Source organism: Corvus hawaiiensis, chromosome 16, assembly GCF_020740725.1.
Source record: "Corvus hawaiiensis isolate bCorHaw1 chromosome 16, bCorHaw1.pri.cur, whole genome shotgun sequence".
Taxonomy (NCBI): domain Eukaryota; kingdom Metazoa; phylum Chordata; class Aves; order Passeriformes; family Corvidae; genus Corvus; species Corvus hawaiiensis.
Window position 1 is genome coordinate 8708404 of NC_063228.1, and position 16453 is coordinate 8724856.

General features: G+C 60.2%; 2 protein-coding genes across 2 annotated transcripts; one reads left to right on the top strand and one right to left on the bottom strand.

Moving 5' to 3' along the window:
* The first annotated feature begins 434 nt into the window (after window positions 1-434).
* Window positions 435-6003, top strand: PLK1 (polo like kinase 1). Its single transcript, XM_048321179.1, has 10 exons — window positions 435-1116; window positions 1245-1413; window positions 1491-1635; window positions 2005-2098; window positions 2592-2811; window positions 3343-3501; window positions 3584-3661; window positions 4142-4296; window positions 4733-4915; window positions 5276-6003. The coding sequence occupies exons 1-10, from the start codon at window positions 703-705 to the stop codon at window positions 5480-5482; spliced, it is 1824 nt and encodes a 607-aa protein (XP_048177136.1). The 5' UTR covers window positions 435-702; the 3' UTR covers window positions 5483-6003.
* A 274-nt stretch (window positions 6004-6277) lies between these two features.
* ERN2 (endoplasmic reticulum to nucleus signaling 2) lies at window positions 6278-14666 on the bottom strand. The gene is made up of 20 exons (XM_048321178.1): window positions 14586-14666; window positions 13604-13676; window positions 13436-13508; window positions 13168-13290; window positions 12981-13082; window positions 12486-12747; window positions 12303-12381; window positions 12067-12217; window positions 11591-11712; window positions 11260-11436; window positions 10915-11164; window positions 10625-10715; window positions 9921-10110; window positions 9626-9725; window positions 9256-9455; window positions 8487-8634; window positions 8251-8378; window positions 7933-8056; window positions 7612-7679; window positions 6278-7533 (listed from the first exon to the last, which is right to left on the bottom strand). Exons 2-20 carry the CDS (start codon window positions 13604-13606, stop codon window positions 7342-7344), a joined length of 2583 nt encoding a protein of 860 aa, XP_048177135.1. The 5' UTR covers window positions 13607-13676; window positions 14586-14666; the 3' UTR covers window positions 6278-7341.
* Between the last annotated feature and the right edge of the window lie 1787 nt (window positions 14667-16453).

Here is a 16453-nt window from a genome sequence, read left to right on the forward strand (position 1 = left end):
TAAAAACCAGCCCAAAGACCGGTTCTCGGGCACCCGCGGGAATCCCGCTGGGAACCGGCAGGACATGGAAGCTGTGGGGAGCGGACGGTGCCGCCGCAGTCCCTCTTCCGGGAAAATCCACGCCGGGTGCAAACCCCAAGGGAACGTCCTTCACGGAGCGCCTCGTGCCCGCGCTCGGGAGTCCCGCGGGGCCGCGCTTGTCTCGGGGCTCCGCGGCGGCAGCGGGAGCGCGCCTCGCGCGCGTCGGGGGCCGGCGGGAGCGCGCGCGGCCACCACCAACGGCCGCCGGTGCCCGCGCACACGCGCGCGCGCTGTGGGAGTGTGTCCGAGCGCGCCCGGCCCCGCCCCCGCCGGCGCGTGCCGCCGCAGGCTCCCATGGTGCCCCGCGCGCCGCGTGGATTTTAAATCCTGCGGCCAATGGGGAGCGGCCGCGCGCGGTAACGGCCCCGGCGCCGCCTTTGAATCGCGGCCGGACCGAGCGACAGACCCAGCCCAGCCCGGCCCCGCCGCTGCACCGGGTCCCCGGCACTCACCGCTGCGTCGGTACAGGGACCCGGGACCCGCCGTTACCCCGGCACCGGCACCCACCGCTGCTTCGGTACAGGGACCCGGGACCCGCCGCTCTCCCGGCACCGGCACCCACCGCTGCTTCGGTACAGGGACCCGGGACCCGCCGCTCTCCCGGCACCGCACGGGCACAGCATGAACGCGGCGGGCGGGAAGGCGGCGCGGCCGGCGGTGAGGCCGGCGGCACGGCCGGCGGCACCGGCGGAGCAGCCCCGCGCGGAGCCGGCCCGGGCGGCGGCGGCAGCGGCGGTGAAGGAGGTGCCCAAGGTGCTCGTGGACCCGCGCACCCGGCGCAGCTTCGTGCGCGGGCGGTTCCTGGGCAAGGGCGGCTTCGCTCGGTGCTACGAGCTGGCCGAGGCCGAGAGCCGGGAGGTGTTCGCGGGGAAGGTGGTGCCCAAGTCGCTGCTGGCGAAGCCGCACCAGAAGGAGAAGATGTCCATGGAGATCGCCATCCACCGCAGCCTCTCCCACCGCCACATCGTCGGTTTCCAGGGCTTCTTCGAGGACGATGACTTTGTCTACGTCGTGCTGGAGCTCTGCCGCCGCAGGGTGAGGGGCCGGGGGGCGGGTGTCGGTGTCCCCCGGGTACTGACTGTCCCCTTCCCCGCGTCCTGCGGTACTGACCTCGTCCCCGTCCCGCACCCCCCGCCTCGGTACTGACCGACCGTTCCCCGCAGTCGCTGCTGGAGCTGCACAAGCGGCGGAAGGCGCTGAGCGAGCCCGAGGCGCGGTACTACCTGCGCCAGACCATCCTGGGCTGCCAGTACCTGCACAGCCACCGCGTCATCCACCGCGACCTCAAGCTGGGCAACCTCTTCCTCAACGACGACATGGAGGTGAAGATCGGTAAGTGGCAGGGACCTCAGCCCAGGAACCAGCCAGCCAGGGCATCTTGGTCATATCCTGTCTCCCTGTCCCTCCAGGTGACTTTGGCCTGGCCACCAAGGTAGAGTATGATGGGGAGCGTAAGAAGACCCTGTGTGGGACTCCCAACTACATTGCCCCAGAGGTGCTGGGCAAGAAGGGGCACAGCTTCGAGGTGGACATCTGGTCCATTGGCTGCATCATGTGAGTCAAATTGCCTTTCAGAGGCCACAGGGACAGGCAATCCCTGTGGTTCTGGTCTCCTTGACCCCTTGGAACTTCAGTGTGATCCAAAGCTCCAGATCACTGTCCCCATAGTTCCTGGCTAAGTCCTGCTGCCAGGCAGCTTCCTACCTTCCCTGACTGAAACTTTCCCTGCAGGGTGCTAGATCCCAGCTTCCCTTTCCAGGGAACCAGGAGTCAGGCACAGTACATGTAGCTGTCAGTGTGTCTAATGCCAAGTGTGTTCCCTCTGCCAGGAAAGCCCCTGGGTGTGCTTAGAACAGGGTCGCTTCTGCACACAATCTGAGTCTCTTTTGCAAAACTGACGCCCTTTTGTCTGGGAATGCCCAGGTACACTCTTCTGGTGGGGAAACCTCCTTTTGAGACTTCTTGTCTAAAGGACACATACATCCGGATCAAGAAGAATGAGTACACCATTCCCAAGGTATGGTGCTTCCCATGAAGGATCTGTTTGGCTCACAGTGGTGCTTGGTCAGCCTCCTCCTGCAGCCCCTGTGTCTGACACTCCGTGGGCTCTCACGTAGCAGGGGCTGTCAATGCTGGGAGGGGCTGTTTCAGTCCGGGGTGGCATGAACCTCGTGGGGAGGCAGCAGCTCCCTGCCCCCCCCCCAGTCTGGCAAAAATCCGATCTGGGCTGTTGGCATGTGGGGGTGAATGGACATGGGCAAGTCTGTGAGGTCTGGGCCAGGTCCCCAGCTCATCCCACTGCTGATGAGTTGGTCTTGCTCAAGTCTGTTGACCTCAGGCTTTGGGTACCATTAGGAGCCAGTTCTCTGTGCTGCCCAATTCTCCTTCCCCTGGCTTTTGTCTTGCTTGCTGATAGCAGCACTGGAGCTCTGCTGGGTTATAAATCCCGTTCATTTGTCACTAGTGCACATTGTCCCCTGATCTGTCTCTAAACTCCACCTGTCCCTTAGCACATCAACCCCGTGGCTGCGAACCTCATCCAGAAGATGCTGAGGTCCGACCCTGCCACACGCCCGACCATCGATGAGCTGCTGAACGACGAGTTCTTCACCTCAGGGTACCTCCCCAGCCGCCTGCCCACCAGCTGCCTCACCATTGCACCCCGCTTCTCCCTGGCTCCCAGCGGGATGGACCTCGGCGGGCGGAAGCCACTGACCGCGCTCAACAAAGGTAAGTGTGGGTGCCCGAGTGAGGCTGGGCTGCGGTGCTGGAGAGAGCCTGCCTGGCCTCCAGCAGCATCCACAACCTTCAGTGTGCCTCCCTCACATCATCTCCTGATTCTTATGGAAATTTGGAGCATTTTGTGGATGAGGGGGCTCTCCTTGCTCTGCCTGGGACCAAAGCAGGGAGGAAGCACTGCATTCACTTCAGCTCTGTAATGGGCTCAAACTGATGCCCTGGAAGTTCCACCAGAAAATGAAGACCTTTCCTGTGTAGTGCCTGAGCATTGAACAGATTTCCTAGAGAGTGTGTGTGGAGTTTCCCTTACTGGAAATATTCCAGAATCCTCTGGACACATCCTGTGCTCTGGAATTACCCTGCTGGAGCAGGGAAGTGGGGCCACATGCCCCACCACGGTCCCCTCCAACCTGATCCATTCTGTGTGCAAGGTGTTGCCTATACCTGGGGTAGGGTGTAAGTCTGGTGCCTTTGGAAACCTCTCCCTCGTCACACATCCACACCCTTCTCTCTCTGTCCCAGGACTAGACAGCCCTGCACAGGAGACCTTGCCGGACAAGGAGGAAGCAGCGGGGCTGCGGGAGCTGGGGGATACTGTCAGTGGCCACTTGGCTGACATGTTGCAGCAGCTGACTGCAGTCAATGCAGCCAAGCCCTCCGAGAGAGTAGCAGTGAGGCAAGGTGAGCCTGGGGCAGCCCATGGGCCTTGTGGGATGCACATGCTGTGGGAAATGTCTCCTAACAAGCTACTTTCTTCCTGCAGAAGAAGCTGAGGACCCAGCCTGCAATCCCATCTTCTGGGTTAGCAAATGGGTGGACTACTCGGATAAATATGGACTCGGTAAATACTGTGGGTGGCAATGCTTCAGGATTTCCTGGTATCTGAAGGGGCTGGAAGAAGCCTGGATGTGGGCATTTCCTAGGTCTGGGTTTTAAATCATCATATTCCAGTGTGTGTGTCCAAGACCTCTGCCAGCAATCTTACCAAATACCCTGGGAGTCCAGAGCAGTAGTCACTGACCATCAGCCCACTTTAAGGTGGACAATGGCTACCTGTGCCTGAGGTGACCAAGCTTTCCCCAGCCTGCACAGGGACCCACGGTGGCAGCAGAGGCTGTTCCTGCAGCAGGTGATGCAATAAGGGAGATGACAAATCCAGAGGTGGAAAAGTGCCACCCAGACCTCCCCAAAGAGGAGACCTGGCAAAGACTTGGTGAGGTGGCTGTTAGGGAATCCCTGAGTGATAAACCATCTGCCTTGGTGCTTCCCACTGCTGGTGGTCCCCTGAGATTGGAGGCCTCATGGGGGTCCCTTCTGGCAGGTTACCAGCTCTGTGACAACAGCGTTGGGGTTCTCTTCAATGACTCCACTCGTCTCATCATGTACAACGATGGGGACAACCTGCAGTACATTGAGCAGAACAGCAACGAGTCCTACTTCACCGTGAGGTCCTGCCCCTCTGCCCTCACCAAGAAGGTCAGTCCTGGGGACAGGAGCCTGGCTGGGGGGGGGTGGTGAGACTCCTGCCAGATTTGGGCTTTGAGGGCAGGGTGGGTTCCAGGGAGAAACATTTACAATTGGAGGTCACTGGCACTCTGCAGGCTTCCTTTAGGTGGTGACACGTGGTCCCAAGAACAGACACCAGCAGCTCTGACTGCTATCTGAGGCTCATTTATGAGCAGTTTCACAGAAATTTAAGTGCTCACATGACTTGGACATACCAAAGTGTTCAGCAAAGCGAGTCTGACTTGTCATAGTCAGACATTAATTTTGAGGATTTCCACAAGCTTTTGCAGTGACACCTCAAGCTCTGAAAGATGTAAGGAAGCTCTGGGACTGTGATAGCAGTCCCTGTGCTCCCCCCCCGTGCCTGGGGTCACCCTCGGCCCCTCACAGCCTGTCCCATCCACAGATAACACTACTGAAGTACTTCCGGAATTACATGAGTGAGCACTTGCTGAAGGCAGGGGCAAACATCACGCCCCGGGAAGGGGACGAGCTGGCCCGATTGCCCTACCTGTGGAACTGGTTCCGGACCCGCAGTGCCATCATCCTGCACCTCAGCAACGGCACTGTGCAGATCAACTTCTTCCAGGTGAGGCTCTGCCCAGGGCCGTGGCTCCGGCTGCATGTGGTGCTGCTTGTAAAGTGGCAGGAGGGGATGACCTGAGCCAAGGTTTTGCCCAGGGCGCTGAGCACTGGGAGCTGTCTGTGCCAGTACTTGAGGCCCCCAGATACTCCTCGCTCATGAGGGGCCGTGCTCTCGAGCAGCAGTTTGGCTGCTGCAGCCAGGTGCAGCCATGTCGACCTGGCTGTTGCCCTTTGCTGCACTCTGAAGGAATTCTGCAGAGGGACCTTGTCACCGCGCTCCGAGTGCTGCTGACATGGCTCATCCAGAGGAGCTGCTGCCCCAAGGAGCACAGTGCTCAGTGACTGTGTGTTCTCTCCCCCCCAGGACCACACCAAGCTCATCCTGTGCCCTCTCATGGCTGCTGTCACATACATAGATGAGAAACGGGACTTCCGCACGTACAAGCTGAGCCTCATCGAGGAGCACGGCTGCTGCCAGGAGCTGGCCCGCCGGCTCCGCTATGCCCGCATCATGGTGGAGAAGCTCTTCAGCTCCAGGTCTGGCTCACGCCAGACGAAATCTGCTGCTTAGACCTTGTTCTTGCTGGACTCAACATCTGTGCCAAACTGCCCACCTGTGGAGGAAGAGGTCTGGGAGCTTCCCTCCCATGGCCCAGATGGTTCCTGCTACTGGGTATGGGCTCATTGCCACAAGGAAGCCCCTGCTGCTGTGGGAATGGTGATGTTCACTTTGACTGGTGCCCAAAGGTTTCTTGCTTCCTGCTCCTAACAAAGTCTATTTTTTAATTCCCTACCTAGTCCGTTTTTCTAATTTCCTAAAGCCACAAGCCCAGCTCCAACCCAGCCCTCTCATTTGAGGTGCCTGGGCCTGCTCTTGAGAGAGCAGAGCAGGGGGAGAGCAGAGCTATCACCTGAGGTGCCCATACATGGCTGTGCCCGTGCTCTGGGCTTTGTTTCCTCTTGTAGAAGCTCAGGTAAGGTGTTGAACAAGCCCGGGTTGAGAGTGATCAGTTGGCCTTTTAATACTGAAACTACATGAAACCTCAACTTTTGTATATTGCATAACTTGAATAAAGATTGTTTGACACGGCATCCAGTCTGTTTCACTTCCCATTGCCTTGCTGAGGGAGGGAGCATCACCTCTGGCTTCCCCTATGAATGAGGCATCCTCTTATTCTTACTGATAGCCCTGGGCTGGGTTTGCCTCTCACTTGGCTCCGTGACTAATTCTGGCTAAAGAATCAGCACCTGTCCTCTCATGCAGCAGAGTCTTGCAGGAGCCCATTGCCCTGCCTCTGTTGTTCTCCCACCACTGCTCCCTGCCAGCACCTATGGGCGCCCTCAGGCCCGATTATTTTAAGCAGGACAAGCTTTTCAGTTTTTATTTTCTAATTTTTGTAACATTTTGTATAAATATATTCTGAAAAGAAAGCTGGTACAAACCCTGTTACCTGTGTAACAAAATCCCACACCCCAGCACACAAAGGAATCAGACTGTACAAAATTATTGCTGTTCCACATCGGAATTTTGCTGTGGGGCTCTCTGTGCCCATGCACCCAGCTGGTGCTGGAGGCTGGCTCGTTGGGAACACATGCCCATGCGGATGCCATGAACCAGAGCACCCACCGGTCACCGGCCCTGGGCAGCAGGAGGGGCTGGGGGAGCTGCAAGCATAGGCCTGTCTTTGAGGGAAGGATCCTAGGGGAAAGGAATTCCCTCCTTTGTGCCCAGAGACACTGCTCCTGGACTGCTGTGCCACCTGCTCAGGGGCTCAGGCCTGGCAGAGGTACAGGCTGCTGCCGACCCTAAGGGAGAAACCCTTATTCTCAGCCCAGCTGAGATTCACACCTTCATTGTAGGGGCTGTGCCCTCGGGCAGGTCCCAGCCCCAGGGCGGCTGCTCAGCCTGGCCTGGCTGAGCACAGCCCTCGATGGGGCTGAGGGGTCAGCTCCAGTGTCAAGACTGGGGGCCTGGTCCTGGTCACAGCTCAAGGCCCCTGGCACAGGAGCGAACACACAGGACAAAGCTTCCTGTCCCTGGTGAATGCCCCCCTGGGACTGATGCCAGCTTGAGTGCACCGCTGTGCCAGGGCCTTGCTGCGGCTGTCCTTGGGAAAACACACGTCTTTTCCTCTCTTCTCCAAGCACTGTGTCCAGCCCAGAGATGTCTTTGTTTTCTGGCCCAAGTGCCTTCACACCTGAGTCTGACTGTGAGTGTTTGCAAAGGTGGGTGCCCAGAGGGTTCCTCAGGAAACCCCAGGTGAGGGCACGGTACTGCCCTGTGCCCACCTCTGCTGCCCTGTGCTCCTGGTTCCCCCACCTGCTGGACCCCCCCCTGGCCCTGGCAGAAGGACACCGAGAACCCCGGGCCCGGGCGGGGAGGAGAGGCCGCAGCAGCTGTGGTGCCCTCTGGCCGCGTCCTGTGCCCGCTCAGGTGCCGTTGCCCCTCAGCCCCTGGCAGTAGTAGGAGTGGAAGATGCGCTCGTGGGCACAGACTCGCATGGCCCTGTGCGTGTGCAGGAGCAGCCGGGGGAAGCGGGAAGTGAAGTACTGCACGAAGCCCTCGGGGACGGAGCCCAGGGCCAGCCGGACATCAGCTGGCAGCTCATGGTAGTGGTGCTTCTGCAGGAGAGAGGGTGAGGTGAGAGAGGATGGGGACAGAGGAGGGGGCACGGCCACGGGGCAGCTGGGTGGCTGTACCTTGTTCCTCATGGCCCGCAGCAGGTCACGCACTGACCCGCCCTTGTAGGTGCGGAACTTCCTCAGGTCTGGGGACAGCAGGAGAGACACCGAGTGAGGTGGGACACAGCTGGGGTGAGGGGCTGCCACGGCCCCTGTAGTGCAAGCCCCAGCTCTGCTTCACTGGCCTCTCAAGGAAGGGCTGCCACCTTTACCTGCCCTGCTTTTCAGCTCCTGAGCATAAGCAGGTACCTGCTGGCCAGTAAAAGCACCAGCCCTTGGAGCCCCAGTCCCCACCTGCTTCACCGGACCCAACAATGAGCCCGGCCCCTCCATGCTCACCCATCTGCAGTGGGAGGGAGATGTGCATCCTCCAGTTGGTCCTCACCACCGCCCGACCCCCCAGTTCCAGGGCTGAGACGATGGGCCCCTCAGCCGGCTCCCTCTCCACACGGTCACTGACGTCCTGTGTGCCCAAGAGCGGGGACAGGGTGGGTATGGCTCTGCCCTTGCTCTGCACGAGGTGGGACAGAGACACAGGGACCCCTCACCCCTCCTAAGAGTAGCTCACAATGAGCATGTTGACCTAAACACAGCAGTTTCCAGCACGGCTTTGAGTGCACACCTGCATTCACTGCTGGTGGGAAAGCACAGACTCACCTGGAAGAACTGCAGCTGCTTCTCCTGACTCCAGAAAAAGGGATGCACAAGCACCACAGGGGCCGAGGGCCGGTGTTGGGGCTCGGGGCTGATCATCGCCACAATCAGCTCCCTTGCAACAAGTTTGTCTGGGGGTGAAACAGAACAGCTGAGAACTCGCCCCTGAGCCAGGACCGGGAGCCGCCCCTCAGCCCTGGGCTTCCCCGTGGTGTTGTGCCACTGGGGAAGGGTCTCACCGTGAGCCTCCTCCTGCAGGCAGCTCAGCTGGTAGGAGCCCGCCAGGATGTTGGCCTGGCGCCGCAGGCTGTCCCCAAAGGGGTGCTGTCCCCCCGACACCACATAGTAGAAGATGCACCCGGCTGAGAAGATGTCCACGGCACTGGTCTGCAAAACGCAGGGGCACACGGGAGCCTCAGGCAAAGGGTGAGGAAAGATTTACCTTCCACTTTTCTATCCTTTTATATGGACAATTGGCTGCAGAGCTGCTGGAAAATGCATCGCATTGGGCTCCTGCTCTGCTACCTGCAGTGAGAGAGCCCCATCACCCCAGGTTTCCAGAGGCACAGCCAGAATTCAGGACTCCACAGCCCAACAGACATGCAGGGGCTGCTGGTGTCCCACCAGCAGGCAAATGGACACCAGCATGAATCCCAGGACGTGCTCTGCCAGGGATCAGTACAGCAGCTGCTTCCAGTGGGAATGAGATTCTTAGTTCTGAAGAGAGAAACGTAACCTTGGCAGCAACCCACAGCCCCTCCAACCTCCCCACCCCAAATTTCTGAGGACTGGAGCCTGATGAGACGCCTGTGCTGAACACAAGGGCAGGGGCATGGGGGCAGCCCTGGAAAGGAGCACAGTGCCTGTATCTGGGCTGGCTTGGGCTCATGGAGCTCTCATCTTAATTGTGAACCCAGCAGTGCGACCTGAGGCCACTGCCAGCGTGGGGGACACTGCCACAATGGGTCCAAGGAGCACCCGGGGTGGGGGTGGCCACAGCTCACTGACAGGGTTCTCCTTCGGGGCCTCCTGCAGCACCTCGGGCGCGATCCAGCCCTCAGTGCCAGGGATCCCGGAGCGGAGGCTGAAGCTCTGTCGTCCCCCCTGAAGCTTCTTGCAGAGGCCGAAGTCAGAGATGACGGCGCGGATCTGCCCGTGGCGATTCGGGACAGAGATGAGGATGTTACAGGGCTTCAGGTCACGGTGGACTGGAAGTGAGAGTGTGTGGTGTCCCCTGGTAGGGCCGGAGCAAACAGGGCTCTGCCACAGCCCCATGTGCTGCTGACCCCCACAGCTACTGCCCAAACCCCAACAGATGCTGCCCAAACCCCGCAGCATACGCTGAGGAGAGGATGGAGAGGGGACTGCTGGCCCTTACCGATGCTGAGGGAGTGGAGGTGGGCCAGTCCGGACATGGTCTGACGCAGCACGGACACTGGGTCCAGCCCACGGCGGTTGAAGCTGGGGCTCTCCACGTACTGGAACCACACAAAGGAGAGAGAGAGGAACTAAGCCTGATTTACTGGGCAAGGGCAAGCTGGCTGGAGAGACACCCCACCCCAGGGTGATGGTGGGTGATGGAGAACAGCCCCTACAGAGGCTGTGTGTGCCCAAGGCTTGTGTTTCCAGGGCTCCTGATCAGCTGCAGCAGCAGCCCTGTGCCCGGGGCTCACCTCCTGCAGCGTGGCGGAGCAGAGCTCGATGGCAATGTAGTGGAACTGCCGGTCCTTCTCAGTGCAGAAGTAGCGGACAACGTGGGGGTGCTCATCCGACTCCCGGAGCAGCTGGACCTCACGGTCAAGCAGGTGGACACACTCAGGCAGGAGACGCTTCACGGCCACATTCCGGCCCTCGAACTGCCCCCTGTGCAGAGAGTCCCCAGTGTGTCCACGTGTGTCATGACCCAGCCACACTTCGGCCAATGCTGGAGCTCACCCACAGGGTCCTCAGCATGGGTCACTCTGCTGTGACTCCCAAAGCCTTGCCACATCACTGGCAGGAAGAGATCTTCCCCAGTGTAAGCTGGGAACTGGAGGGTCTCAATTTTGTAGGAAAATGACATCCCTCACTTTTTACTGTGTTCAGCGCTGGAAAAGGGGCTCACCCAGAGCCTGGGAACTGTGTGAGGGACCAGACCAGGTGCAGGCAGGCAGGGGGTGCAAGGGGGACCTGCCCTGTGTACCCAGTGCCTGCTTAATGAGGGCCACAAGTCCAGGATGGGTGTGATGAGGACCACAAGAAGGTGAAAGTGGTGAGTTCTTCTCAAAAGTCCCTGAACCAGTGGCCACCACTCTGGGCAAGAGCTGCCTTGTCACTATCCCTGTGGCTCCCAGGGAGAATGGGAGCAGAGTGGGGGCAGGCACTTGGTGTCACCCACCTGAAGACAAAGGTTCCTCCAGCTCCATGGCCCAGCATATCCTTGGGGTTAAAAGAAATTTTTCCAACTACAACCAGGTCTGGTTCTGTATCTGCAAGGGAGAGAAGACAGCCATCTTCCAGCCTCCAAGCATTAGTTCTGTATGGAGGACACCTGTTTCTTTATTCATCTGGCCATTTCTTGGGCCCTGCTCTTATGTGGCCCATGCTTATCCAGCAGCAGATCTGGCACCTCCTCCCATCCCAGCTGGGCTGCAGCCCTCACAGCCTGCCCATTCCCTCTGCACCCACCTTCAGCAGCCACTGGGACAGCTGGCTCCAGGCTGACCATCCCATTAGCTGGGTGCTTCAGGTGGGCTGAGGGGCTGGAGCTCTGTGAGCGCTCTGATGCACTTCCCTGGCTCAGCTCCAGCTCCCTGGGCTCCTCAGGGATGCCCTCCCTGGAGACTCGGCCCGGACGCAGCATCTCCTGCTGCTGCTGCAGGAGCTGTATCTGCTCCTGCAGCTGCTGCTGCTGTGCCACATGCTGCTGCTGCAGTTTCTGGAACACAAACCATGGGAACACTCAGCTCCATGCCTGGAGCCACGCTGGGGCATCGGCTCCGCTATCCCTCGCCCTCCAGCACCACCACTCACTGTGAGCAGCAGCGCCAGGATTCCCCCGCCCAGCAGAGCTGTGCCGACGCCAGCCAGCACCAGGTCCCAGGTGCCGGATTCGGGATACACTTCCACCTGCTCCCCCGCTGTGGGGTCTGGCTGGAGCTGCCCCTCGCTGCGGACAGCTGGCTCCTCCGGGCTGCTCGGGGCCAGGAACTGCAACACACACCCAGGGCTGGGTGACACAAGAGGGACAGACTGCAGGGCACTTGGGTTTGGGACCTCCTTCCATCCTATCCTGCATTGGGGACCCATTGCCCACCCCAAGCAGCCCAGACCCTTCAGTGACCGAGCACCCTTCACCACTCACATCATCAAACACGGTCCTGGTGGGAGGAGCCCTGGGGATGATGGCTTCTGTGGTCTTCCTCAGGTTCTCTGGGAAGGCTCTCAGCATGGTGGTGTGGACCACGGGAGGCAGCTCATGGTGCCCTGTGACAGGAGGGGAACAGATACAACCCTCAGTTCACCTCTTGGTTTCAGCATCCATTCCTTGCCAGCAGCCCTGGCTCTCCTGGAGAAGGGAGGGTCGAAGCATGGGTGAGCCCTGTTTCAAAGGGTCCCTCCCCACCCCTGCATCTTGTCACTCCTGGGGAGGGCTGAAACAAGTCCCGAGACAGAGTCACCACAGCCTGAGGTGACTCACAGCCTTAATCCCATTCATCCCACGGGGCAGGGCAGGTCGGGCTGTGCCCCTAAAGCACAGCAGCAGCTCAGGTTGCTCCCCACTGGGCACCATCTGGAAGCCAGCACATGGGGAAGTCTGTGCCTACCACGGGTCCGCACCTATGAGGAGCCACTGGTTGTGAAGTGAGGTGATGCTGCCCTGCGGGTACTTGACATTGGTGCTGGGCATGATCTCACACTCCCCAGACTCCCTCATGGTCACGTCGTCCGTGGTGGGGCCGTCGATCCTGGCCAGCGTGATGCCCTGGGGCTGGGGATGTGGCAGCTCGTGGGGCACCGCGTGGCCGGACGCGCCCGTGGCGGCTCAGCCCCAGCGGGGCAGCAGGGACACTCACCACCAGCGCCACACTGCCGTGCACCAGGGAGGTCATGGCATAGAAACTGGTCGCGTGCTTTCCCACATAGAGCGCTGGCCTGAAGGAGAAGGACAAGCATCACCTTCCATCCATCCCGGATCAGGGTGGCCGAGCACAAGGAACAAGAATGCCACTGGCTGCCACCACTCGGGAACCACATACAGCAGCTGGGTCTTGGTGGCGGCGAAGTCCTTGACGGACTGGTAGCTCCACTTGAGGACATGGATGTCCTGTGACTGGAAGGTCAGATAGCGCAGGGTCTCCATGGCCAGGTTGAGGTGGGGCAGGCGGCGCAGACTGTCCTGGTGCCACAGGTAGATGCCAACCACAGGTGAGCCGTAGTTCTGCGCCCACAGGACCTCCCCGCTCTCCTTGTCCAGGGTCACCACCAGCCCATCCCCGCTTGAGGCCAAGTGTGCCATTTCTAGAGAGAGCAAGAGGGATGAGGGATGCAGCAGTTGGGCTGTGTCCCCTCAGTTCTGCCACTGGCCATGGGCTGCTGCCTGTTCTCCCCAGAAAGGGGCACAGCTGAGACCTGCTGGCCCTGGCACTGCCACTCCAGGCCCCTGCACAGCCAGAGTCCTGCTGCAAGTGGGCACTGGGGAGCTGGGTGCCATGACTCCCAGGGCTCTCGTGGCTGCTGCAGCTCCCACTCACTGTAGTGGTAGGACTCCTCGCAGAGTGGGGCCGAGTACTCAGAGAAGGTGGCGTTCCAGCGCAGCTCCCGCGACTTGGTGTCATACATGGTGATGACGTACTCTGGGGACAGGAACAGGGCACCAGGTCACCTCCAGTGCCCCATTCCTGGGACCAGGTGGTCAATGGAGGCACGGGACTGGCTTACGGGTCCGTCCGATGTAGAGCAAGGGGCTGGTTGGGCACAGACCATCCCAGGCCTCTGTTGAGAGGGTGGTCTGCTTCTCCCCTGACTTGGGGTCCACAATGAACCAGGTGTCCTGCTTCTTCCCTGAGAAGGAAAATGCCTTCTTTCTAAATCCCTGCAGCCCTGCCTGTCCCCGGGAGCTCCCGCTGGGCTCCTGCCTGTCACCCTCCATGGCTCCCAGGAGTCCCTGGTCAGCACGGTCCCCCTGCACGCCCTAGCGCCTCCGTACCAGTGTAGAGCACTCCATCCGAGCTGCGGCACGGCGAGGACTGCACCAGCTCTGGGATAGTGAATGGCAGCTTCTGCAACACAGGCGGCACAGCAAGTGCAGGGCCAGAGTCACCTCCCCAGCCCAGGGCACCCCAGGGGGTCACAGGATGCCCACAGCCCCACTGACCATCAAGCCTTCTTTGTTTTTTCCTCCCAGGATATACAGGCTGCCATCATTGGGGTCTGGAAGGAATGCTGGCCTGGGAAGGAGGAGAGAATTATAAAACATGAGCTACCCCCTGCCCTGGGCAGCCCCAAGGATGCAGAGTGGCTACACTGCAGAATCCCCTTTAGCAGTTTGCTCCAGGGTGAGTCACTGCAGGACTTGACCTTTCCTGGACACCTGCAGCACTGGATTGGGCAGGAAATAACTTCCACTCTGGTCAGTCCTGGGACTCCTCACAGCCACCCAGTGCCCATCTGCCAGACAGGTGGATGCCCTGCCTGTCTCAAGGAGCTCTTGCTGTCCTGCCTGCCCCTGAGCTTTCAGGGGGATTTCCCTCAATTTCTCTCCATGCCAGTGTGTGTAGTCGAGTTGAGAGCTCCTCAGCTCTGCAGCCAGGGGCCAGCTCCTCCTCGTCACCATGCGCCAAGTGCCAGCACCAGGGTCAGGGTAAGGTGATGCCATGGCATGGGCTGCACATTTCATTTCTCTGTGGTTCCCCTTTCCTGCTGTTGCTCCATCAGTTACCAGGGAGCCTCCTGCACTGCCCAACTGCCTGTGGGGGTGACACTCACTCTGCCACATACACCGGCACTTGCAGAATGGGATCTGAAACAGAGAGTGAGAGGCCACGTCAGCAGCGCTCCTGTGAGTGGGACAGCACAACACCACTGTTTACCCAGCGTGGCACTGTCACCCAGCCCAGCCATGCAGCCTGTTTGCCTTTCAGAGCCAGAAGAGACACCAATGGCAGACGCTCATCTGTGCTCAGCTGTGCCTGGGGCCGGGGCTGGGGCTGAGGCTGCGGCTGGCACCTCACCCCAGGGCTGGAGGCACTGGCAGCCCAGAGCCCATCCACCAAGAGCCAGGTCAGGGGATCCTTCCCAAACCCCAAACATGCTACAGGAGCCAGGCTGTAAGCAAATGCCCCCCAGTCACTACTCACCATCCTTCAGGGTCCACTTGATGTCCCCTGTGCTCTTGCTGACAGCGTGGAGGTTCCCATCCAGTGTGGAGATGAAGAGCAGTGATTCTGGGACAGCCACGGCACTGCCTTGGAGGCTCTAGGACAGACACACCATCCTAAAGACCTCAGCCAGACTTGGGAACAAGCCCCCAGTCCAGGTCCTCTGCGCAGCTCAGCTCCTGGGGCAGCTGAGCCCACGGCGACCAGCACCACCTGCACCTCTGGTCCCTGGCTCCTGCAGCACCACTCACATCCCACCAGAGCCATCCTGGGGCTGGAGAAGCCTTCCTTCCCCCTCCTCTCCCTGGAATGAGTTTTCCCACAGGTGGGATGAACTGCAGTGTGGCTGTTCCCAGTCACAACCCTGGGTGCCTTTCTGAAGGCGACAAGAGAAGCTCGACCATTGGCTCCTTCCAGAAACAAACGAGTTGGGTGACTTTTCATGCCAGAGAAGTGATGATTGCTTGCCCAGGCCTTCAGAGCTGCAGGTTTCAGCTACATTGAGGAAGTAATTGCAAATTCACCTGGGAAGAGGAGCTGCTGCTTCCACGTATGGCATCCGCATAGCGAGCGCCAGCTCAGCCAGTGCCACACATGCCAGCCTCGCCCTGTCGGCAAACATGGATGGGCAAACAGCAACGGGACCCACATGGCTCTGGCAGTCCCCGATGCCAGGGATTTGGCAGCAGCGCCTGAGCCCCTGGCTGGCCGTAGATTAGCATGAGAGCCCAAGGACATCCCTCAAACTCAGCCCCTCAGTAGACCCCTCACTGCTCTGGGAGCCTGAGCTGGCAGAGCCTGTCCTGGGGGCCTGTCCAGGGACCAGCCAGCAGCCTGTGCCCAGCCGGTGCCAACATGCATGTCTGAGACCATTTGCAGAGCAGACAGTACAGGACCGGCTGTGGCACAGCAGGGCCAGAAGATTCCTTCAGCTGTAACAAAGCACAGGAGCACACACAACCTCCCTCACAATGCACCTCACACCAACCTCTATGTCTCCAGCCCAGTTTTTATTTGCACTTCTTTTTGCTTAGTTTTCAGCTGACGTCAGAGCAAGTTTCCCTGCTCTGGCTTTGCCCAGAGGACATGGTGGGGCAGGCAGGGAAGGGGACTGCTGCCCACCATGGCTCCTCCAGCCCCTGTAGGACGCAGGCGGGATTGTTGCTGGCTGGGGACACGCCAGGCTGGCAGACAAGGGGCTCTCACAGTGTGGCCACCTGCCCGGGGGAAACTGAGACTGCCGAGGCCCCCCAGCTGTCAGGGCTCTGTGCTTCCTTCCCCCCTGATGCTCTGTGGTTTTTTCCATCTATTCTGCAAGTGTTTTGGCGCCAGGGCACTCGGGCAAAGGCCAGGCTGCCCGGCCCGCTCCCGACAAACCACCAGTGGCAGAACTGGGAGCACTGAGTGCCTGTGAGCTGCCACCCTCCCTCTGCTCCCAGCCCCAGTTGCCCCAGCAGCCGTTCTGGCCAGCCCCAGCCCAGAAGTGTGGCTGTTGCTCCCATGGGGTGTTCCCAGGAGCCGTGCTTTCCCGAGGTTCCCACCACAGCACCCTGGACTCTGCAGTAATGCCGCTGCGGCCGGAGCTCAGCCGTGGGCTCGGGGCACACTCGTTCCCCCAAAGATGGATAGAGGGGGACAGCCAAGCACAGACAGAAACTCGGCGCCAGCATCTGCTGCTTCCTTCAATGAAGCAGGTCTACCAGTGTAATCCAAAGCCACCCTGGCACGCTGCCTATCCAGTTGAACCGCCACCAGCTGCTGGATCCGGCTCCGAAGGCACCACCCTGACAGGCAGCAGCTCCGCGGGCAGGAGCAGGCAGGAGCGGGCCGAGGGCAGCCAAGGAAGG

Excerpts from the sequence above, each read along its gene's own strand:
- PLK1 (XM_048321179.1), top strand. The coding sequence starts at position 703 with ATGAACGCGGCGGGCGGGAAGGCGGCGCGGCCGGCGGTGAGGCCGGCG. Across the intron at positions 1,414-1,490 it reads CGACATGGAGGTGAAGATCG|GTGACTTTGGCCTGGCCACC; the intron begins GTAAGTGGCAGG and ends CTGTCCCTCCAG. Across the intron at positions 2,812-3,342 it reads ACTGACCGCGCTCAACAAAG|GACTAGACAGCCCTGCACAG; the intron begins GTAAGTGTGGGT and ends TCTCTGTCCCAG.
- ERN2 (XM_048321178.1), bottom strand. Across the intron at positions 11,437-11,590 it reads CCAGGACCGTGTTTGATGAT|TTCCTGGCCCCGAGCAGCCC; the intron begins GTGAGTGGTGAA and ends TGTGTGTTGCAG. Across the intron at positions 10,716-10,914 it reads TGTCCCAGTGGCTGCTGAAG|ATACAGAACCAGACCTGGTT; the intron begins GTGGGTGCAGAG and ends TCTCCCTTGCAG.